The sequence below is a fragment of the Anopheles coustani genome, chromosome 3 (assembly GCF_943734705.1).
Source record: "Anopheles coustani chromosome 3, idAnoCousDA_361_x.2, whole genome shotgun sequence".
NCBI lineage: Eukaryota > Metazoa > Arthropoda > Insecta > Diptera > Culicidae > Anopheles > Anopheles coustani.
The window spans coordinates 68,634,579-68,657,227 of record NC_071288.1 but is presented as its reverse complement, the minus strand read 5'-3'; the positions used below and the strand labels follow the sequence as shown (position 1 = coordinate 68,657,227).

General features: G+C 41.8%; 4 protein-coding genes across 9 annotated transcripts; 1 reads left to right on the top strand and 3 right to left on the bottom strand.

Moving 5' to 3' along the window:
- Positions 1-249: 249 nt before the first annotated feature.
- Positions 250-7,351, bottom strand: LOC131272128 (transmembrane protein 198). Of its 4 annotated transcripts, none has more exons than XM_058273767.1 (8): positions 7,188-7,351; positions 5,668-6,424; positions 5,448-5,556; positions 4,432-4,545; positions 4,206-4,354; positions 3,962-4,126; positions 3,618-3,890; positions 250-2,766 (listed from the first exon to the last, which is right to left on the bottom strand). In XM_058273767.1, exons 2-8 carry the CDS (start codon positions 5,776-5,778, stop codon positions 2,593-2,595), a joined length of 1,095 nt encoding a protein of 364 aa, XP_058129750.1. In that variant the 5' UTR covers positions 5,779-6,424; positions 7,188-7,351; the 3' UTR covers positions 250-2,592. The 4 variants fall into 4 exon arrangements, with proteins under 4 accessions (XP_058129750.1, XP_058129752.1, XP_058129751.1 ...); XM_058273769.1 differs by having other exon boundaries at positions 5,668-6,106; positions 7,266-7,335; XM_058273768.1 differs by lacking the exon at positions 7,188-7,351 and having other exon boundaries at positions 5,668-6,150; positions 6,252-7,015.
- Positions 7,352-7,596: 245 nt separating this feature from the next.
- LOC131270549 (caspase-8) lies at positions 7,597-9,537 on the bottom strand. Its single transcript, XM_058272440.1, has 3 exons — positions 9,241-9,537; positions 7,881-9,175; positions 7,597-7,815 (listed from the first exon to the last, which is right to left on the bottom strand). Exons 1-3 carry the CDS (start codon positions 9,304-9,306, stop codon positions 7,680-7,682), a joined length of 1,497 nt encoding a protein of 498 aa, XP_058128423.1. The 5' UTR covers positions 9,307-9,537; the 3' UTR covers positions 7,597-7,679.
- A 1,376-nt stretch (positions 9,538-10,913) lies between these two features.
- LOC131260777 (casein kinase II subunit beta) lies at positions 10,914-16,582 on the top strand. 3 transcript variants are annotated; one of them, XM_058262597.1, is made up of 7 exons: positions 10,914-11,036; positions 11,934-12,009; positions 12,257-12,359; positions 13,236-13,427; positions 13,544-13,733; positions 13,831-13,912; positions 15,609-16,582. In XM_058262597.1, exons 2-7 carry the CDS (start codon positions 11,938-11,940, stop codon positions 15,633-15,635), a joined length of 666 nt encoding a protein of 221 aa, XP_058118580.1. In that variant the 5' UTR covers positions 10,914-11,036; positions 11,934-11,937; the 3' UTR covers positions 15,636-16,582. The 3 variants fall into 3 exon arrangements, with proteins under 3 accessions (XP_058118580.1, XP_058118578.1, XP_058118579.1); XM_058262595.1 differs by lacking the exon at positions 15,609-16,582 and having other exon boundaries at positions 13,831-14,555; XM_058262596.1 differs by lacking the exons at positions 10,914-11,036; positions 15,609-16,582 and having other exon boundaries at positions 11,080-12,009; positions 13,831-14,555.
- A 2,321-nt stretch (positions 16,583-18,903) lies between these two features.
- LOC131272233 (WD repeat-containing protein CG11141) lies at positions 18,904-20,915 on the bottom strand. The gene has a single exon (XM_058273898.1). It carries the CDS (start codon positions 20,725-20,727, stop codon positions 19,255-19,257), a length of 1,473 nt encoding a protein of 490 aa, XP_058129881.1. The 5' UTR covers positions 20,728-20,915; the 3' UTR covers positions 18,904-19,254.
- Between the last annotated feature and the right edge of the window lie 1,734 nt (positions 20,916-22,649).

Here is a 22,649-nt window from a genome sequence, read left to right as displayed (position 1 = left end):
AGTCGAAATAATCGGATCGGTACGCAAACATTGAAAAATCGAACACTGCCATCACATTTTATATATCTTTCGGGTTAAGGAGAAAAAACATAACAGTCATCCAGGTTTTGTAATTCCAAAATATTTTGTTTATATATTTGAGCTTCCGTTATAAACCTATACACATCCATTTAGTATCTTTTCTTCACACGCCATGCTGGCCACGCTTGACACAACCTCCATCTGAACAAGTGTTTCCCTCCTCCCCCTTGTCTCCCGTACTCTGCCAAATGCTAAATGTTCCGGCAGCAAATGCTTCGCCCCCGGCATTTCTTTACTCCAACGTAGGTTAAAATCAAATTTTATTCGATCCATCCTGCTTAAATCCATGTCTTATCGATCCTTTACAGATTCGCGTTATTGTTTCACAGTTCCGTTTCACAGAGCGTAACATTAGAAAAAACGTCCCATGCTGGCTTAACGTTGCGAAATAAATCTAATTTGGATACTTGTTTTTTTATCTGACTCTATGCTATCAATATCGCCGCCGTCCTTTGGATTTGTGTCCTGTTTGAGATACTTTTCTCGCCCCTGTCCGAACGGTTTTCTGCCACCTTCCGGATAAAAAACAATCAAAAACAATACAAATAATGTTTACTTTTTGCACGTACAGTAAATCCTCTAGGTTATTAGGTAGAATATTTGTTTCATTTTTTTTTTGTCTTAGATTGTGTTTCGATAAATGAACAACACTGGCATTAGGTTGATATTTGGTAACGAATACGGAACACTGGTTGGGAAGGTGTTTAAAATATAACACAGAACGGAACAGCAAGTAGTCACACTAACTCGAACTATACACTGTAAACCACACTGAACGAATAGCATCACTTGCGTGTTACTGTAAATTTGATTCCAATTTACACACACACACACATTTTTGTGTGCACTATTCAGGGGCAGCAAATTTTAATTTTGTTTATTTATGTTTTGACATTATTTGCTTTTGATTCATGTTCGTTTGTTATGTTTAGTTATAGATCCGATAACAACCGTACATACTTTATTTTTGTGTCATGCTCGTCATCATCAGTTTAAGGTATTTCTTTAAAAATAACTTAAATGCATCCATCACTCGTATCCCCGGGATAAACCCTCCATCCAGACGGTTCAGTTACCTTTCTTTGTATTGATTTCTGCATCACTCGGTTGCACTCGAAAATAAATATTCTTTAACTTCCCTCATCACCAGCTTTGACTGATATTACTAAGCCTTTGAAGTGCCGTAGCCACTTTCACCCACTTCCCAACAGCTTTTCTAATATACTGACACATCTGTCGAGTGTGACTTAACTCGTTTTCAATTTCTTTCTTTAGTTTAATTTACTGCCATGTCAATCGGTTAAATGACTATTTTTAAATGCTTGCCTTTTTTTCTTGCGTGTGCGTATCGTTCGTCGCTATTTTATAGTGTGGCATTTGATTACGCAATCGTTTTGCATCGTTTACGGTTTGCTGCGATTAGTTTGACATCAGATTAACAGTCGTGTCACACGCCAAGGGGTGGCGTGCCCGTACTTCGTCTTTATAAATGTGGCATTTTACTTACTTTAATTAAATTGTTACTTTAATCTTGTGTTTTTCTTACTGTTAATAGATTATTCATTAGCATACTACATTTTAAATCTTGAATTGTATTCAATTTTGGGAAGATATTCGCCGATGCAACGGATGCGGGTTGTTTTATTTTTCTCATCCATTTCCCTTTTTTGTTTGCCCTTCGCACTTTGACCTTGCATCGTTTCACATGCAAATTCGATTTCCGCGTGTCATTACATCGTTGGTAAATGGTTAAAGTTTGTAAAATTGTTAGTCGCTAAAGACTTACAGCACATTTAGAGGGAAAGAAAACTGAAAGCTCCCTCGGCCAGTTTTTTGTCCCTGTCTGTTTCTACATTTTGCCGATCTGCCACTCTTTCACTCACACTGGCCTTAACGATCGAGAATCCTTAGCTCGATGGTCAATTTTCTATTGCTCTCGGAGCGCTGAGTTTGCAATTGTTGCGTTTGTTCCCGCATTGATTTTGTCTTCTAGAAATTAGTCCCAAAAAGAAGCGTAGATTTCGTAGATAAATGTTTGTATGTCGCCTTTTGTCGCGCTGGACACTTGTAACAATTTTGTTGCTTTCTCACTTTCCCCACGCAACGGTAACCTTTCTTCATCATTGGTTGGGGCCATAGATTCGTCCTTTTAAACGTTTTGGTATTCGGTAACTCTTTTATCGCCTATCTCTCTATGTCTATCACCTCGTCATTTTTCCTTCCTCAGAAACAAAAAAAAACTATCATTTTTTTCCCTCACAGCTACAATGTAAATAATACGTTAAATTTTAAATCCCCGCAAAACCGAAGAAAATATTTTGAGCGCGTGGAAAATCAGTGGGGTGGCAGGTAGCAATCCTGCACCCCGCCGATGGCCAACGCCATCTCGCGATCGATTTCGTTGGCAATGCTGCGGCTCGAGTACTGCCGGGACAGGCGCTCGCTTCGGCTCCGTTGCTGGCCGCTGCCACCGGACCGGTACTACTTCTTGCCCGACGCCGACAGCTTCTGTCAACGCTTCTCGCAGCTCGAGTCCATCTTATCGAAATCGGAGTCGGCCAGGTTGGTGAGGTGGGTGCGGTCGCTGCGGGCAGTATTGCGGTCATTCGAGCCGGTCTTCGTTGACACCTCCGACGGTGGGCCAGAATCCGTCGTCACGTGCTTCTGCAGGGCGGACACAAAGTTCTGGGAATGGAGAAGGGGGAAAGGATGTTACAGTGGGAAGCAATTTCCGGGAGAATCATGCATCAAATCATAAGGTGCTTGTGTTGTGATTGCGCATAATTGCATCATTACCACTTTGTAACATTCAATTTTTAGGATTAATTTTGTGAAAACTTTGTTTTAACTTAACCGTCTTTAGAAAAAAATATGAATTGAGAATATATTTTCTAAAGTTTATGAATATTCAAATTAGATACTCGTTATCAAATGTTGCAATACCTCCTGGAAAAGATCATATAATAAGCCTTTAACATCCCAAAAGAACTTGCCAAAGTATGACCGAAATGGAGTATAAAAAATAAGTATTGTTTCATAAAGTTTAACTCCCGTCTTTAAAGAGTTTCAATACGCCAACAAGGAAAAATAAATCCAAAGCTTTAAACAATTCGAATCGATCCAAACGTTGTACAATACAAACAATTAATCGTGCAATGTTAATTTATGTCCAAAAAACTTCAATGGTAGTCAGAATCACACATTCAAGTGTTGAGAAGATGCAGTTAAAGAACCATTCTGATAGAAACGAAATTTGTTTATATGCTTTAGATAAGAGATTGCACTTTCTATTAAAAATTAAATTCTTTTGATTAAATCGTTGTGCTTCATCCGTTTTTTAAATGTAAAAAAGCAAATGCATAATAAGCGAGTAGACGCATACCTTAGATGATTAAAATCGTAGGGGTAATGATTTTTGGCGAAAAGTTTTTCCACTTTTGAAATGTTTTATTTAAGAATCTACGAATGAAAGTTCGTCGTAAATATCGGAAGGCAACCTGCATCATCGCCGTACCCTTCGCTCGGGCTTTACTCACCTGCGAAATGATGTCCCCTCGGGCGGTGCGCACCTGGTATAGGTAGCGGTACTTCCGCTGCCGAGCCTCCTCCCGGGTTTCACGCGACCGCGACCCCGACCGGCCCTTGTAGTGCCGTCTCCGGCGATGATGCAGCTGGCGGCGGTGGTCAATCTTCCACGCGGTGACGAAGCACTGCACGAGGACACCAAGAACGGATGCGATAGGCCAACAGCACAATATTACGCCACCCCAGCACGGAGGCGGCGTTGGGTCCGGTTTCATGTTGAAGATCTACAATGCGATTGAAATATGGGTTGGTACATTGACGGCATACCTCGACCATCGTTTCACCGGTGACCTACCCAATCCATCGTGTTTAGGCCGTGCATGAAGAAATCGATCGAACACAGGATCATCGCCGAGCCGATGATACTTGATGCGACGATGGACATGAATTTAGGACAGAACAGCGTAACGATCGCACAGATTATGGCTCCACCGACGACGGACACGAGCAACTCATTCTCCTGAAATTAAAAAAAAACGCATTAAATTCAATTCTATCCCGTGGCTCAGGTCTAAAGACCGACATATCGCAACACTTACTCCAAACGTGTAATGAGGTAAGGTGGCTATGCACGCCGCGATCGTTGCCCCTGCTACCAGTGCGCCAGCCGCTGCCCCGATCAGGGTGGACGAAATGGGATGTGTTGAACCAAGCACGGCACCGAACAGTCCTGCGACGACAGCCAACGCTGAAAGGTATAATTGTTTGGAAATCAAAAGTTGAGCATTATCTGTCACTCAAAAAAATTCTCGATATTCTACTAACCAGGAGCTGCAAGGTTGCCAAAACTGGTAATGTTTTTATTTTGCAGCAACAATATGCAGCCGGCACCGGCGGCCAGCCCGGTAAGGAAGCCAATCGCACGAAGGCACCGATATCCTGTGAAAGTGAATGAAAGGACGAAAATAATGTATCATTGCAATACAGAAATTACGTAACAACAGATTGCTTTATTATCAGCTATTTCTACTACATTAAAACCAATGCAATTATACACTGCAGTTGGAAAAACTCAACCACCGGAAAGGAGGATACCGAGGGATAGTGAATCTATAGAGAAATTTAATTCGGTAGATTCTACTTCGCAAATCCTGTGCTGCAATATGTTATAAGTAATATGAGTGCTATTATTCTTGTTATTTCAATAAAGCAGTTCGTTTTGCAATCATTTTCCACCCTGTAACTTACAAGCGTCCTATGGATTAATTTTAAACGTGTATCGATTTGGATGTATATATTTTAAACATCATATTTGTATAGAAAAATCTCTGCGTTTTCAACAACTTTGTGTGCCTACAGTATAGATTAATTTACTTAATTAATATGATTCGAAAAAAAGAACTAAATATTCAGCAGTTGGTTAGTTTCCCAGTCGATTTCTTTTTTTTTTTGCCATTTCTTTAAGACACGTTACAGCTGAAAAGATCAATGTAAAATTTGGAAAAAAATTATCTAATATTGATAATGAAAAGATAGGGTTCAATGGCGAGTAATACAAAAATTAATACAGTAAAATATTAATAAACAGTGGAACGGTTTGAAAAAATGGTGTTACAATACACGCGAAAATACAATCTTCTCGTGATCTTTAACTTAGCAAGTTCTTCATTGCAACTGAAAAAATCATTGAAGTGAATTTAAAAAAAACGTACAAATACAAGTGCTCTATCCACAACCTTCTCAAGGACGTCGGTAGAAAAATAGGACAAGATGCACCCGTGGCACCGATGGCAAACTGGTCTACGGTGAGGACACCCTTGGGGCGTTGAAACGTTACTTACCTAGCAGCGTGTAAACAATGCCGAACACGGCAATTGTCGTCCACAGCAGCACGGACACTGTCGAGTTCGTCGCCGTCGTCGAGGTGCACAAAGGGTTTTCCATGGCATTCTGCGTGTGTTGGTGAGTAACGAGGGAGAAAGTACAGAAGAAAAACACATTTGACTAGGGCCACACAAAACACACTCCACCCGCAGTTCGGTTGACACAAATTCAACTAACCTGGATGAGAAATGGCCAAACGATGGACTGCTCGTATTTGGCATCGGAGCTCGCCACTGGTGTGTGGTTTCGCGTGTGCTGCATGGGAATGTCCTCGTGACGGTAATGCATCTTGCCGACGGGGCTGTGTCGATTCCAATCGGGTGCAGAACGAAGCTGGATGGTTGTAATCCTTCAAGAAATTTGTCCTCCGTGACACCACAGTGCACCGCATCAAATCACAACTTCAGAAGCGAGCGTATACGGTAACTATTTCCGGTTCCGTTTAGCTATGCCTTTACATTTCCTAACTATTTCTCACTGGTTCTTTTTGAAGGACATACTAGATGGGATCTACGGCACCACTAGTTGTGAGCACGTTTTCATTGGTTGAGGATACATATAAACAAGGACGGCAATGCCATTTCAACACAGGTCAAAGTCAATGAAAGAGGTTTAACTTTCCGGAGAAAAACATCCCACAATAAATGGAACACACCAAACCTGGAAGAACGGTAAATTGGCCGCTCGTTAGATTGAGCGATGGAAAAGTCACACCACACAGTTCTGCCCACGGTCTGTTTGCACAACACACCAGCACTCACCCCAATGCACTTGCTAGGTCAACTACGCCTCGCCCTGCTATCCAGCACTTGCTGACACAGCCGTCACACGATGGCACCATTTACATTGGATTACGGTACACGCATACTCACATCGTGGCAAGTTTAATTTCACCAAACACTGAAACACTTCTGCGAAAAAAGGATATTCACGGCTACCAGTTGGAAGACACACCAGCCGCTTTAATGTTTATTTTGACGGGAACTGCTGTACGGCCTCTTTTCGACGATTAGCGCGCTTTTTCCTTGCGCCGAGTTGCGATTGTGTTGGTGCTCGATTATCCTGCGACGATCGTCGACTAATTTGACAGCAATCCTTTACTCGATTATTTTATTTTCTTTTCTGCACAGCTCACTAGAAACGTCATTCGATTGGCTCACTTATACATCCTCGGTCTTAGTGAAATGCACTACAAATACAGCGCGCTATGTGCGTGTGTATACCACGATGAAGGATACTGAAGCGTAGATTTTTCATCCGAGCCAGAACGGGATCATGGAATAATGCTCATTATCACTGCAATGAAAGTTTTCCGCTACACTTTACACTGAGTAATTCTACTTTCTTTAAACAGATGCACATCAATGTTCCCATGGCATAGGTCCTCAATACTCGTAACTTGCTGTGCGCTACGCCCCTAGGCGTGTGCCTCTCCCCTGGAGCTTTTCCTAACGCATTGTGTAGCAATTGCGTGTCATGGGGTTTTCCCAAATCGCCATTTTCATACGACAGGACGGATTTTTCAAAAAAAAAAAACGAGTGGTAGTAAAAAAATAAATGAACTGGTCGCACAGGAAAGCGTTTCACAAAGTAGAATCGTTCGTAGGGTACACCTGACTCATGCTATTGAACAACATTTCACCACCGAGGCAGCAAAACCGGGACCTTTGTGCGAGTAACAAATTGCACAGACTTACAATCAATCTCAACTGGAGTTTTGCATTGGGGTAGACTTTGAGATGGAAAATTTTCACTACGGGCCTTTATGCATTAACTTATTTTTTCTTCTGCACTCTCAGTGCGGGATAACAATATGGGTGGGGAACTTGCGGACGGTTTACTGCTGTCGACGAACCGTCCTTTCTTGCCAAACTGGCAATATGTACACAGTGACACTCCTCGGGCAGAATCGTGGGCTCGTCCTTATTTGTTTCGTCTTTTTTTATTGTTTTTCAACCACGACGACTATCAACATTACGTTCGTCAATTCGCGTCGCTCGACGAACGTAGTTCGACGATTTAATGGAGACGCATGGTGAATATTTTAGTTTGAAATGTCATCGATAACCGTTAGCAGTAAATAAAACACTTTATTAAAACACAGTATTAACAATCATACTAAAAAACTCTTTTTATTATTCCATGAAAATAGAAATAAAATAAGTATATAACCTGGAATATATTCCTTTTCACGATTCCTGTTTCCTAAAATAAAGCCTTTTACTCAATGTGCTTTGTATGATAGGTACCATACACTCGTTTCCGTATCCTCGTTTACTCGAAACATCATTTATCACAGATGTCAATATATCCATAATCTGCTCGCTGTAACGAAACATCAAGTTTATGATAAGGTAATACTCCTTGAAAGATGATTCAATATAAAATACCTTTTATAAAGTTGCCGGAGCTTAGTACATAGTTCCTGTATAAACCAGGATCCCTTTTCAACGTGCCGTATCGATGCAAACCCGGGTACGGTTGACCAAGCAACCAAAAAGTCCATAAACACCGACGCAGTACGATCATCGGAGTCAAGACTATCGCGTTCGTACGTCGGAACCGGTACGGCCGACTGCAAATCGGATCCCTGGCATGCTTGAACGATCAGTAGTTTAGGTTTGCCCGTCAGACGCTCGCTTGCCATAAGGTGCTGAATCGATTTTACCTCCACCGGTACGCTATTCGAACCGTATACTATTCCCTCCTGGCCGTGTGAAAGAAGGCCCACGACGAGTGAACAGTGTGCAGGCCGAATGCGTTGAACGGCATGCTGGACGGCTTGCACGATCTGGTGATGTGTAATGTTTTCCTCTAATATTATTTCGTATCCAAGATCGGTGAATAACTGCACCAGCGCATTTTTGTCCACTTCGGTGCCCTTCCTGTCTTTCAGGGCTTTCGAAGGTATCATATGAACAAGTTCTGGATTTGTTTCGCGGTAGAAACGAAACTGGTTTACCAGAAGCATAATTCCCGCGCGTTGAGGATCGAACTCGTAACATTCGAGGGTGGAGGTTTTGGTTTTTGTGACCACCATTTTAGTCAGGGCCTCTACTACGTCGACCGGTTGTTGAACTACACTTGGGTAGTTTTTCGAACTTGCATCGGATTGAACTTGTTGTTCTGCTTTTACAGCACTGTTGTAGTGCTGCGATATTCCCTTTAAGAAATCGCTTTCGTCATACAGCTCGGCCGATTTACACGCTGCTGTCAATGCTACCAGGTCACACTCTTTTCCCGATGCTCGCGAACCCAGGATGATCGTTTCATTACTGATCAGGTGCAAAAGAACGATTTCCAAACAGTCCTGCGGCACGGATGCATTCCCCAAGTGCTGTTTTAGCTGTTTAATCAGCTGCAGGGTTGTCTTATCTTCCAATCGTTCACAAAACTGGTACAAACCCTTCAAAATCGGGTGTACATGAAGCGCTATTTCTGCAGTTTGCGGAAAATATTTCGACCGAAGCTCGTCGTCATCAAACCCGGCTCGCAGCAGCAGTAAATTCTGTTCCAAAATCGTCAATGCTTCGAGCAGTTCGTCCTCCCAGGAGGTTGATCGCTCATAGTTAGTCCAATCAACCAGGAAACTGGTCTCGTCCGAAAGCATTCGGCCGCTCACGTTTAGAATTTGTAGTGCATATTGTGGGTTTCGTTGGCCATATAGCAGAAATATCAGCGACACCTACAATTTGTAAAACAATCAAGGGTTGTTGCTAGGAATGTTGATGGTGTTACCAACGAAATTACCTTATCAACGTAGGATAACTCATTTTCGATGAAATTAACATCTTCCTGAGAGAGTTGCACAGTCATTGTTTTCACTTTACGTTCGGAAAATTACACTCTTTAGTTTTTTTATTACTTTCATTTCATGTTTGGCTACTATCTTTGTTTTGTTGTGTTTTTCATTCAAGCTTTGACAGTTCCAGGTTTTACTTGATTCATTCTACACGGTTTATATCTCTGGGACTCTGGGAGTGAAAGTCCAACCAATTTGCACAATCCTGATAAATTAAGCGTATCAAGAAGCTTTTTATTTGAAAGATTCACTCATTGTACCCACTTATAACAAATATGATTGAACATCATAAACGTGTTCACCGTGGATCCAGGAAATTTCAATGAGGAAATCAGTTCGCACAGGAATACAGTGAACCCACGTGTTTACCCACAATTATTTAAAAAATTTAATAGATGCAATCGCTAATAAATTCCATAGAAACAACCAAAACTGCACCCATAGGGTATATTTTTAAAATTTGTAATCAGGCGAATTGGCCATCACCGTGAAGTAAATCCTAGCTCACACGCATGCCGGTCTCGCTGTCAAGTTCCTAAACGTGTATGTACCATTTCGCTGCTCCACTTCGCCGGTTGCAAAGGATCGGTCCTATAGTGGTGGGATAACAAACTATTTAGGAACGGCCGATCTTCACAGCATAAGAACTACAAGTTTGGTTTTCTCTGAATGTTAAAAGCACGAACGAGCACGAGTTTCTACGAGCTTTATTTGTTTATTTTGGAAGCCGGAACTGCCGAACGCTAGCACCGGTCAGCAAATCGACCCATGAGCCCTGGGGCTCACCACCGCCACCTCGACGGTGTGGGTTCGAATCCCAATCGAGAACGACACCAGTACACAAAGGGAAAATGTATTGTGAGCCCTTAAAGGGCAGGCATGATCAAAGACGATCGTTACGGCAAGAAGAAAATTTGTTTATTTGTTGTTCGTGTAAGGCTGATGTCAATGCTTTGTCGCACGATGTTTTGTCGGACGACAGGTCCGCCAATTTTTTTTGTAATTTTACAAATTCTAAGGCGATTAAATGAATTTTATTATTTTTCTTAGATGAAAGCCACAACTCTGTGTTTATAGTCACAAGACCGATTTTGTTGACAGATAAAATAGGATGCGTCCATGCGATAATTGAACGTGCGATTAAATCGTGCGAAGTTTGCAGCTGTCAAATCCCATACATTTTCGCCTGTCAAAACCTGACGCGGTAAAGCACTGACACCCACCTTATGTGCCATTATATATCCCACTCATATAGACGTTCACGATGTATTTTAGAAAACAAATCGCTTGTGAAGACACCTAAGTTCAACCCAATTGTAAGACCGGGAATCATCGGAAGAGGATTTTTAAAACCAAGATAAGACAATAGGTACACTTCATAGACTACGAGTGCTTGTGACCAACAGCGTTGGCTATTTGTTAGCTAAGCATTTGTGTTGCTTTTTTTTTTTTTTTTATTTATTTATTTAAGAGATGTTTGTGTTGCTTTTCCCATTCCTCCAAACAAAAATTTTCATCTGATTCTACTGAACCCACCCATCCTACCGGCGCTGGGTTCAAAATTATTCTTGGCACACTCGCCCGCGGTAGTTCACCAGTTGACCGTCCGTCACAAGTTTCTTCACGAGGGGCGCAGCAGTAGCTCTGCAAGTGTGAACCACGGTTCAGGTTTCGATTGATTTTTTTGTATTTTTTTATTTCCTCAAGATCCATCATTAAGCGTGGCTAGCCAGGGTATAAAAAGGTAATTTTTGGTACGACGTTTTGTGGCAATCCGGTGAAAATTACCGTCCCGATCGTCCCGTGGAAGGTGCCCTGTTTTGCAATCACTTGTCTGGAAGTAGAAGTTAGAACCGTAAACCGCACCGGAACCCCGAAAGCCAGCTCAAGCGGCTATTCGTCCGTCGCGGAACATCGTCGTCGTCGTACGGAGCGAGCGAAATGAGAGTGTGACTGTCGGAAGTGTGTGCGAGCAGAGCAGCATACCACCGTCGATGGTCGTCAATGCCGTCATTTTTTCTTCCTCCTCGGCACGGTCACTATCCGTTTTCTCGAGTAGGCTGTGTACGATGTTTGATGTAAAAACGAAAGGACGAGTTAACTTTCATTAAACCGTGCTCGGAAAAAGCGGTGTGAACTCGTACGGTGCCAAGGAAGTTCGACCATTTCGCTCGACGGGAAACATTCCGTCCGCTATGTAACAAGGCGCTCTATACGCGGCTACCGAAACGGGGTGAAGACGTCGGACTCGAGTACGGTACCTGTGTGTGGTGCGGTGTGGTGTGCACGGTGCTAGTTAATGTGTGTGCGTGCATATTTTACAGCTCGAATACCCGACCGCGACCCATCGCGGTAAATTCGCCTTTTTACACAAAAGTTTTGCAAGTTTTAATTACGAACAAACGGAACCAAATTTATCCAAAACCACACGAAATTGGTCCGCCGCATACTTCGATCGCGGTATTGGAATCGCCTGGAGAAGATCGGTCGGCAGGGGCAATAGTGAAGGGGGAGAAAAATAGCAAAAATTAACACACCCGGGGGGCGCCTTCCTTCGACGATCGGGATTCTCCATCCATCATTCCTGGTGAAATTATTTAGCTGATTGATTGTGATTGTGAAAACTCTTTTTGCACCGCAGGAAAATGAGTAGCTCTGAGGAGGTATCATGGATTTCCTGGTTTTGCGGACTGCGCGGTAATGAATTCTTTTGCGAGGTAAGCAAAAATGTCCACTCCAACTTGTACCCCCCACACGACGCGTAAAGCAGCGCACTTGGCATGACTTTTAGCATTATTGAACAAACTTTATTGCACATTTTGTTTTGACATAATTTCTCTCATCATCTTTTTCCACTCCTCCCACACTCATCCGTATCCCATGATGCGATCAAAACCCTAGACCGTATCAATGTAGCCTTTTGAAAATTATCTTTATGATGACATGGGTTTTTTGTGCTTTTAGGTGGATGAAGACTACATACAGGATAAATTTAATCTGACGGGATTGAACGAACAAGTACCGAATTATCGCCAAGCGCTGGACATGATTCTGGATCTCGAACCGGGTAAGTTGTGAACGGGTAATCTTGTTTCGATCATGGCAGATCTGTATGGTGTAGTTATGATTGCAAACTCCATAAGGTTCCAGACTGATGTGCGGAAAATAAACCATACTCTGATGAGTCACGGTTTAATCTACCAGGGAAGAATATGTTTGTTTTCAACACCATCCGTGCACAATAACGCATGTCAATTTGTTAGCATTATTGACTAAAATGGAAGGGCTTGAAATGTTATGTATAAATTGTGTAATGAGTATTGTAAGAGGCACGGCCTAGAAACTACACTGCAATACAAACTTTAATCCAATTAAAGCAATTGTGACACAAGTTCACTATCATGGCTTGTTGTGCACGTTGTACCGTTTTTTTTGCGCAAGTTGTACGAGGTTCCATGCTTCATTCATTCAAATTTGGGGGTGATATGCGAATTGTGTTTATTTCATATGTTGTTAGGAGCATTGAAACTTGTAATAGCTGATACACCAATTCAGATATTTTTTTTTGCTGAATCAAGATTACAATACTTGCTGAGGATTTACTGTGACTGACACATCAAGGACATGGAAAGGCAAAGAAATTCAGAACAATATTCTGAAATATGAAAAAGTCTTTATATAGATTTGTTTTTAACTCTTGTGCTAGGTTTCTAAGAAGAACAAATGTTCTTCTTCCATCGTAATTTCACCACATTTTCGATCGCAACCGTAAATCTTTGGTTTAAACAATGTAAAATCGTTCTTTTACGCAAATGCTCTTCATTCGGTAATGATTGTTCGGATCAAGTTAGATTAGAAGTTAGCGTTCTTGTAAAATACTGTTTACTGTACTCTATCATCATCTTTACTGGTTACTTATAAATTAACCTTTTTCTTCTCCCAGAGGATGAAATCGACGATAATCCCAATCAATCGGATCTAATCGAGCAAGCTGCAGAGATGCTGTACGGTCTGATTCACGCTAGATATATTCTTACTAACCGTGGCATTGCTCAAATGATAGAAAAATATCAGGGTGGCGATTTTGGCCACTGCCCACGCGTTTACTGTGAAAATCAGCCTATGCTTCCACTAGGTAAGTTTATTAACGCTGTTCAACAAGAGCCTCATTGTTATACAACATAACTTCATATTAATTATTTTTATTACTGGATCATATTAATTTTTGCATAATCATTTCGATATCTTCAGGTCTTTCCGACGTACCCGGTGAGGCAATGGTAAAGTCGTACTGTCCCAAATGTATCGACGTGTACACACCAAAGTCTTCGCGGCACCACCATACCGATGGTGCTTACTTCGGAACTGGATTCCCGCACATGCTTTTCATGGTACACCCCGAGTACCGTCCCAAACGTCCCGCAAATCAATTTGTACCACGGTAAGAAAAGAGGCATACGGGTTTTTTTTATTAAAACATCACAATATACAATATATTCTAATCCCGTTTCCATTTATTTTTCATTTTCTCCTTACAGTCTTTACGGTTTTAAGATCCACTCCCTAGCGTATCAAATCCAACTGAAGGCAGCAGCTGATTTTAAGGCACCGCTTCGAATGGTAAATGGCAATCGTGGCGGGGTACCAAATGCGTAAAACAATATTAATTTTGTATATCCAGCACATTGGGTGTTACAGATAAACTTCCTTATAGTAATCCACACTTTCGAACCAATTTAAATTTGTGAGAACTTACACTTGGAAACAAAATCAATTCAAAGAATTTTGCAACGAGATAATGTAGTGAACGTATGCGAGCATAAGAAATTAATTTGTGTTTATCTGTGTATAATTGATTGAAATTTTGAAACAAAAACCTTTTTCAATTCAACGGAACAAGTTGCAGTTGAAGTACGTAATTTTTTTAATGGCGCAACATCCCCATATGGGACTAGTCCTCTCTCCGAAGATAGTTACTGTGACCGACAGGCGATATATTTATTATATATCGGGGGTTAGTCGTTCGTAATACCGGGGAGTACCCAGACTGTAGATTCGATCCCACATATATGGCGTTGTGTTACCATATTTTCGGGAGTAGCATATTGATAATAACGCAGTTTTGGTGATTCTGGAAACGCACTGTTTCCTCTGATTCTGATTTTTTGGACCATTGTATTTTACAATTATTATTATTATTCGTTAATTAATAATTATTTGCGTTAATTGCCAATTCGTTACTGTCCGTAGAACCAATAAGAACAATAAATAAGACCTCATTCAATCTCAGTATCTACTTCAACATGCAAACATATTTCTATTTTCTTTCTTTTGTTTCTTATTGAAAAGATTTATTTGGATCTGTCCTTTTTGCCTTATCAGCATATTCGCTCATCGGCGATCCATACTTTTTAACCATTGGCCTAGATCATCGCACTATCGAATTGCGAATAGTATCGCCTTTTAGCGCAACATATTATGCTGCCGTTATAGAAAGCTTGTAGATGTCCGTTTTATCAGTCTGCGTCAGCAGTGCGAAAGGATGAAAAATTTATTGATTATTTACAAAGCATCGAAATGTTACATAATTATTTTTATCACGCTATGCATCGTATAAGCTATGTACCGATAAAACATTATGATATTTTGTTTTATTACTTGAATGTGCAAGGTATTTCTGTTTTCGGTAATTAATTGAAATGTGTGTGCTTGCTTTTACCTATTTTGGCCCCTCGTTTTCTAAATTCCGAAGTTTGCTCAATCAACGTGAACGTTAACGGGTTGATTTATATAAAATAAATCTGATGAACTCGTTAGAGCTACGAATAACTGTTCAACCGATGATTTTTTCCGACTACCGTGGTTCATCTCTTCCATTATGCCATCTTGTTCACTATCTCAATAGTAAAGGGTGAACAAACACAGAACTGTTTTAAAATTGTAAATAGTAAAAGAAATGTGTCTGAGTATTATTAAACTTATAATAATATCAGCTATTAGAGAACTCTATTCCTTCGAGAGGGGATATCTTCATACTTAGAAATTAAAACAGATAATCGTTTGTTAATATGTATACTAACAAAATACTGTTCTTTTTTTTCTCCCTTTCTTTATCCTCTGCAAACACCATGTTTGGCCTACGTGATCTGTGATTAATCAAACTGTTTCGGCCACAACAAACGCACTTTCCTCCGTAACCTCAATATTCGCACATCCATGCAAACCATCTGGATGACTCGAACCTGCAATACACCCCCACCATCTACTCCCTCCTACCATCACGCTTCTACGGGGCACGGGTTGTCACCAAATGAAGAGCTCGGCGAAGGGGATCGATAATTGAGTCCCAAGCCGCCGAGACTATATCGAGAAAATAGTTTGAGTGCGATATAGGATCAACCCCCAACAGACCGAGAAGATGGAGGCAGGCAACATGCAGCTGTTTCCGGACGAGCACTGTGAAGGCGTTTACACAGCTGGACGTTCCATTCGGCCGCAATTATTTAGGACGCCTAGCGTTCCCATCACATAGTTTCTTTTATACGTTTCTTACATGTTGATCTACCTTCTTCGCCGCCGTATGCACCATTTCCACGAGCATACATTCCCCCTAATCCTCAACGCCCTGAAACACCAACAGTTCCCCCAATCCGAGCATCCCTTCATCCCGCCCCCAAACTTCTCCCCGATTCGGCGCTCGATCGGCGTATCGATACTACCGTGGCTAAAGGGCTATTCAAATTCACTACAACTCGGATCGCTATGCGTCCTAGGTTGCGCGTTTGCTGAAAAAAGAAACACGCTCGTCCACACAGCGAAAAAGATTACAAAATTTCAAACACACAAAGTTCACACCATTCATAGGGAAAAAAATGGATGAAGATAAATAAGAAAAGATCAAGAAAAATATAATCCTGCTTTAGAACTAATAACACTCGACGATCGGACGGACGGATCATCATACTTCGGACTCATTCGGAGCATCATCATTAAACGGTAAAGTAGTAGTACACACGAAAAGTATGGTGGTTTCTGTTTACTATGTAAAAGGTAGGCCAGGGCCTTTTGCTATACCAGGGTTTTTGTTTTTCGTTTTTGGATATCCTTCTGTTTTCAGTTATCTCCTCTACTCCCTGGTTAAAAAAAAAACAAAAACAACTAAGTTTATCGCGTCGCTATTGTATAGAAACGATACAAAGACAGGAAAGGGACAGAGAGAAAACACATGTTTCTTAGATGAATTGAATAATTTTATTTCAAATACACGATTGATTATGAAGGAAGTAACAACCCCTGCAGTTTTGTGTAAGGCTCGAGGTGGAATAGGTCCCTGAGAAGAGAATGCGTCCATTACTGCCATTGTCGGCAGTAAAGCCAGACGACGGGTTGTAAAAGAATTCCTCAAATCCGAAGGCTGCGCGTGGTTCGGGGCGTCGCATGGTTTTCCGCCGCAATTTGCCAGGACGAACAACGCATAGCTTAAACTACTACGGTAATACTGTTCGTTCCGCAACTTTTCGCAGATATTGTCTCCACTTTTCTTGTTCCGTGAAGCAAATGGACCTAGACTAAACCAGGTACAAAGCTTCTTTTGGGACCGATGTTAATTTAACCCCGTTTTGATAGTTGAAAAAATACATCGAAATCAGTTGGACCTTTTCCGTTTGCACTGAACTGATCGAAAATTGACCGTCAGGTTTTTTGAAGTTCACAGACTACTTTTCTTATTCCTCTTTTGTATGTTGGAGTTTGGAGAAAATCTTTGAGCAGCACATAAAATTCGGGTGTGCCGTAGTACTGACGCTAAGTTTCTCTAGCATACCACGCCAGCTAGTTTGTTGGCGGAAAGAACTATTGTAGAAAACAGATACCCAACTGGTATTTGCTTCGTTTCTTCCTTTTCGCCATTGCGTCACGCTAACAAAAGGGCGAAGAACTGTAAAGTCATTTAATTTGTGCTAGATCTGTGTTGTTTGATACAGTTAACGTGGGGTAGTTAAAAAATAATATTCGATCGTAGACAACAGTGTTGGCGATCGTTAAGGCACTATACTTTAAAAAGAAGAGGACGAGAGATCGTATGATGAATAAATCTAATTAACAAAAAACTCGATGAAGAATAGCAACGGTGAAAGTAAGAACAATTTGTAGAATAAAAAAGAAAATAACAACGGTACCACCATCAAAACACACACACAAACACTCCCCCTTTCTCCTACTCCATTTATGATGTAAGAATAATAGTTTAACCATTTATCCACATGAGAACCGTACGCGGGGGTCCCTGTTGGCAGACGTTTTTTGCAAAAACCATGGTAGGCTTAGATAATATTTTTTATTGTTTTAGTTATCTATTGCATGCAACTAGAGCGCAATAGATAGAGCGATCGAGAGAAGAGTGTTAGTAAACACACAATTAACATTCGCGGTGGCATGCTGCGGTTGAAATTACAAATCATTTTTTGTTATTCATTGAATTGGGGAACCGGGAAAATCTGCCTGTAGCACCATCATCATACCTACTAATGCTCTTTTTCCACTCTCCGATTGGCAATCTAGAACCGCCGTGCTCTTCAATAATCCTGTCTTTTTTATCTCACGAAGGTAGAACAATTTGTTGGGGGATTTTTTCTTATCTTTTTGCTTTAATATCTACTTAGACGAAAATTAGCATTTGCAAATGTTTGTAGTTGCAGTATGAAGTCACGATAAAGATCGAAAACCCCCACAACCAACTTCATTTTATACAAACTACTAAAGAAACAATGGGAAGATAAATAAGAAGTTAATAAAATGTATTGAAAACAAACTGATACATTACAACAACAAGATCAACAGATAAAACCTCCAAGTTTCTTTCAAAACAAACGACATCATCTAGAAAACTGCAAGCAAAAAAGATCTAAACAAACAGCAAAGCCAGTACGTAAGGCCGTTGTCCTGGTGAGTCACGGAACACAGTGCTGCAAATGCAAACACACTAATAATATATATACAAATATATATAGAAATCTATTGATTAATAATAATTATTAATTAACAGATTGCGTACAGTAAGAGAGGAAAAAAGAGATACACAAAGTAAAAGGAGAGAAAACTGAATAAAAAACCCAACACACAACATTCAGTCAAGGAAAGGAAAACACACAAGAAACAACTCGTTCGCGCAGAAAAGCAAAGTGGTTCTAATGTGTGTGAAGGCAAACAAATAAAGTAAAATGAAACAAAATTATGCCTTTAAGCGTTCTGTTGTACTGAATCCGATAAAATGAATTCAAGTATTTTGAATTATGATCAAAGCATAAAACGTGGCAATTATAAAACATAATTGAAAATACTCGTGTTTTTGTATAAAACATTCACATGCCATGAGTATAAAGAAAATCAATTAGAAAAAGTCATAAGCTTACATAAATTTGAACGATACCGGCAACAGTACAAGATACTAAAAACGTGTTTACTAAACCATTCACGTTATGGACAAAAAACATTTATGGGGTTAAATTATCATTTTCTTTCCTATTTAGCCCCAAAGGTACGTATGGCTCCTAACGACCGAAAGCCTTCTGATTTTCAATCAAGAATACATTATATGGTTTGCGTATTGGTAATCAAAATATTTTATTATTTCTACTGTAGTATAATCACATTTAAAGCCAGTGCGCTCCGTGCGTATCACTTAAAAGTAACGAAACGAAATTTTAACATGCATGTAAATAAGAAAGAAAAACTAGCTAACAGCGGAAAAAATATGTGGGTCCCTTTGAAGGGATTTAAGCGTTCCATTTTTTTTCGTTTCACTTTGTGAAGCAAATGCTTTAACGGCATAGAGTGAAGGGCAACGGTTAAAAACACCCACGGTTTTATCACCTTAGATCATTTCCGGCCAAAACGTCACAAAAACAAGCGTAATATAAGATTACTTTCTAATGTAATGGTCACGCCACCTCCTTCTTTTATTCCTAGCTTCCCAATGTAGCGTCGTCCGTTTCTACCTCCTTCGGGATCTGCCCGATCTCGACAATGGGGTTCACCTTCGCCCGATGCTTGCGTCGATGGCTGCGACCGCTTTTGAACAGGATCGACTCATCGTACTTCAGCTCATTCAGCGTCTCGAACAGTTCCAGTTTTTTCATGTGGCTGTTAATTAACCGCACGTCGTCCCCCCCACCACCATCCGTCTGATCGGTGGATGACGAGGACGACGATGCCATCGTCTGTCGATCGTCATCACCCGGTGCTGAACTGGTAGGCGATTCCCCGTTGCGTATCATCTCCACCGGCGTTTCCTCGTAACATTCGTCCGCAAGGACGACCTGTGACTCGGCGCTCACAAAAAGTTCCAAATTCTTAAGCACAATCGTCGTCTGGCTGCTATCGGGAAGGGTTGCAATGCGTACTAGAGAGCGGGCATTTTCGAGAATGAGTATTTCGTTCCGATCGACGGCCACGTCTAGAATGTGACGGAGTCTTGTGAGCGTTCCTACGACGGCCATTCGCTCAAGGTCGAGTAGAAAAAGTGCCCCATTGGCCACCGAGACTATCTGGTTCGCTTCGAACGGGTACAGCTTGCCGAAGGTGGTAGGAATTCTTATCGGATTGCGGCTCGGATTGAGCAGACCTATCTCCGGGCACGGGGCACGCATTAGCTCCTTGAAGATAAGGGTCTGTGCTACGTTTCCTTCATCGTCGGCCAACCATAACCGAAAGCCCGAGCGTGTCGAAACGATTTGCTGCTTGCCGTGCACGGTAGCAAACACTGCACCGAATGGGGCCAGCATTTTACGGTCCTTCTTTCCCACCTGTGCCACTCGCCACCGTTGACCGCCGTCCTCCGGGCTGCAGATTACCGTGCGAAACGAGCTCGACACCAGCAGCTTGCCCTGTCGCAGATCCATCTGGACTATTTCGTACCGTTCGTTGATGATTTCACGCGATTGGCAGGTTTTCGAGGCGTACCCGATCTCAGTCAGAACCACCGCGCCAGCCGCGTCGCCCGAGAACAGCCGCATTCCATTCTTCGACCACACGAGCTCGCAGACCGATGCTCGATGCAGTCCGCGCACCGTGTACCGTTCGATCGGTTTCGCTTTCAGCAGCAACTCTGCGCAAACGTCCGGTGGGGGTGTTTTGGGGATTTGGAATATGTTTAGATTCCCCTCTCGACAGCCGACCGCCACCATGTACTCAACGGTCGATATAATCCGTACGCTGGTCAGCTCCTGCGAGCCACCTTCCGTCGCCAGCCGTTCGATTTCACCACTCTTCCGGTTGTACCAAAACACCAGCCCCACGTTCGTGCCGATAGCGATGAATTCCGGTACCAGATCGATGCAGGTGATGGACACATCGTGAAACAGCAGGCCCCGCTGAACAGTTACTGGAATTTTGTTGACCAACTCCACCAGCGGTGACCACTCGCGTAGCATATTCATGTTTATGAATATGCTGCACCAAAGCAACTCCTTGCTCACTTATGAGTCATGGCACTGACTTCTGGCATGACACCCGACCGACAGTAAATTTCCTCCTTGTAGATCGTCCTGATAGGAGGAGCTAGGAAGCAGAATAAATGATTCGAATTTGTTTAACTCAACGACGTCGCCAGGACTAGTGCGCCGTGTATGCTTCTAGCACCAGAACAAAATATCCCAAGTAGCCTTGAATACCAAATTGTTGTGAAGTGAGCTGTCAAACAAAACCATCAACCCGCTAGGCAATTTTGAGCAAATCGTCCTCAAAAACGTCCTCCGTGACACAAACATCGAGCAGTTTTGTATCCGCGTGACTACATTAGGCGTACCATACCAAAAACTTCCCAGCGAACGGTTTTGCTCGAATCAGTTCATTTTACAGGCGAGGGGTAGGGAGAATCCCATCTCCACGACCCTCTACTGTGGACAAGATCGAGATAGCTGCTATTGATGCTATGCCCTGACTCTTTCTTCCTCATTGGGTCATGCATTTGCTGTTAATGCGGAATAAAAACCGGTTGATGGTGTGCGTGAAGCGGAAGGCATATGCATTGTATGCGTGTTGCGGATTCTCTTTCAATGCTTTCTGCTGTGTGCAAAAAGAGCATGCCTCAAATGAGCTATCTCTTTCACTCGTATTGGACCTGTGTTTGTTTGTATGTGTTATGATTTTTATTCTATGTTATTGGCACAGCTGATTGCTGAGCAATGTAGCGGTCTCCAGATTTACAAGCGTTTGAAATTGGTAGCAATCGCTGCACGGTTCAGTTTGTTTCAATAATGTGTATGGCCATTATTAACCAAAGGCTTTGGCTCACTTCTTTGAACCGAAATCCGATGAACCTTTACTCAAGCTGACACGAGCACACGTAAATTGAATTTACCTTAATCAACCCGTACAACATGCATACAGCGATTAACGGCATTATTGCGGTTGTTGTGCTAATGTGATAACGCATTGCTACCATATTTCAACCCATTGCAATTCATTAATTTTCAATTGTTATTTAAATGTAGTTCATTCATTTATTCAATTCCATAGTAAAACGTACGAAGAAAAAAGAAAATGAAGAAGTAAAACGACAAATTAAGAAATTACTTAGTTTCATGCATGCAATTTCATTCCATTAGCTTGACGCAATTTCATTCTGCAATCAAAACAATCCCCATGCATGCATCGAACACATACACCATTCATATCATTGACTACGAACAGCTGTTTGCGAAACCATCCGTGCTTACACCTGAGCGGAGCAAAGTAGTGCGCCATGATGGGAGAGAGAATGGAACGTCATGGAAAACGATGTCCATTCCTCCTAGGTTAATATTGGATGTTAAACCTCGGGCATCGCCAACTGACAAATAGCCCAGAGTGATTATTGCACTGACTTATCCTATCGAGACAACATGACGACTAAATAGTAGAAAAAGACGCATTGGTGAGAATTGAAGACGAGCTGGGAGAAAGCTTGGGGGCTGAGCATAGTAGCGAGCGGAATAAGAGAGCAACTATGTTTTTGCCCTTTTTTTGCCTGGCGTGCTTGGTGTGCGTGTCACCTCTGACTCAACGTTGTGTGCGTGTAATCCGACCCCCCGTTAAGCGGAAATCGGGGGGTCCGAAAGAAAAAGGCAAAAAACTGCTCGATATTCAGTGTACCGCCGTTCGCTGGGTTCCCTGCGAACGGTTTAGCTCGAATCAGTTGTTTTTGCAGGCGAGGGGTCTTCTTCTTCTTCAATTCGGCGAGGATTTACTCCAGTACGGCTATTGAATCCAGCTTCCTGGGCCTTCGCAAGCTAACCTGGAGACACAGACCTCTATTGGTTTAGGACTGGCAACTAAAGGCCATATGTCCTGGTTTTCTGTGGTTTTCGATTTTCTGTAG

Excerpts from the sequence above, each read along its gene's own strand:
- LOC131270549 (XM_058272440.1), bottom strand. The coding sequence starts at position 9,306 with ATGACTGTGCAACTCTCTCAGGAAGATGTTAATTTCATCGAAAATGAG. Across the intron at positions 9,176-9,240 it reads AGTTATCCTACGTTGATAAG|GTGTCGCTGATATTTCTGCT; the intron begins GTAATTTCGTTG and ends TACAAATTGTAG. Across the intron at positions 7,816-7,880 it reads CTCCGGCAACTTTATAAAAG|CGAGCAGATTATGGATATAT; the intron begins GTATTTTATATT and ends GTTTCGTTACAG.
- LOC131260777 (XM_058262595.1), top strand. The coding sequence starts at position 11,938 with ATGAGTAGCTCTGAGGAGGTATCATGGATTTCCTGGTTTTGCGGACTG. Across the intron at positions 12,010-12,256 it reads GTAATGAATTCTTTTGCGAG|GTGGATGAAGACTACATACA; the intron begins GTAAGCAAAAAT and ends TTGTGCTTTTAG. Across the intron at positions 13,428-13,543 it reads TCAGCCTATGCTTCCACTAG|GTCTTTCCGACGTACCCGGT; the intron begins GTAAGTTTATTA and ends CGATATCTTCAG.
- LOC131272233 (XM_058273898.1), bottom strand. The coding sequence starts at position 20,727 with ATGAATATGCTACGCGAGTGGTCACCGCTGGTGGAGTTGGTCAACAAA.
- LOC131272128 (XM_058273767.1), bottom strand. The coding sequence starts at position 5,778 with ATGCATTACCGTCACGAGGACATTCCCATGCAGCACACGCGAAACCAC. Across the intron at positions 4,546-5,447 it reads CATTGTTTACACGCTGCTAG|GATATCGGTGCCTTCGTGCG; the intron begins GTAAGTAACGTT and ends TCACTTTCACAG. Across the intron at positions 3,891-3,961 it reads GCCTAAACACGATGGATTGG|ATCTTCAACATGAAACCGGA; the intron begins GTAGGTCACCGG and ends ATCGCATTGTAG.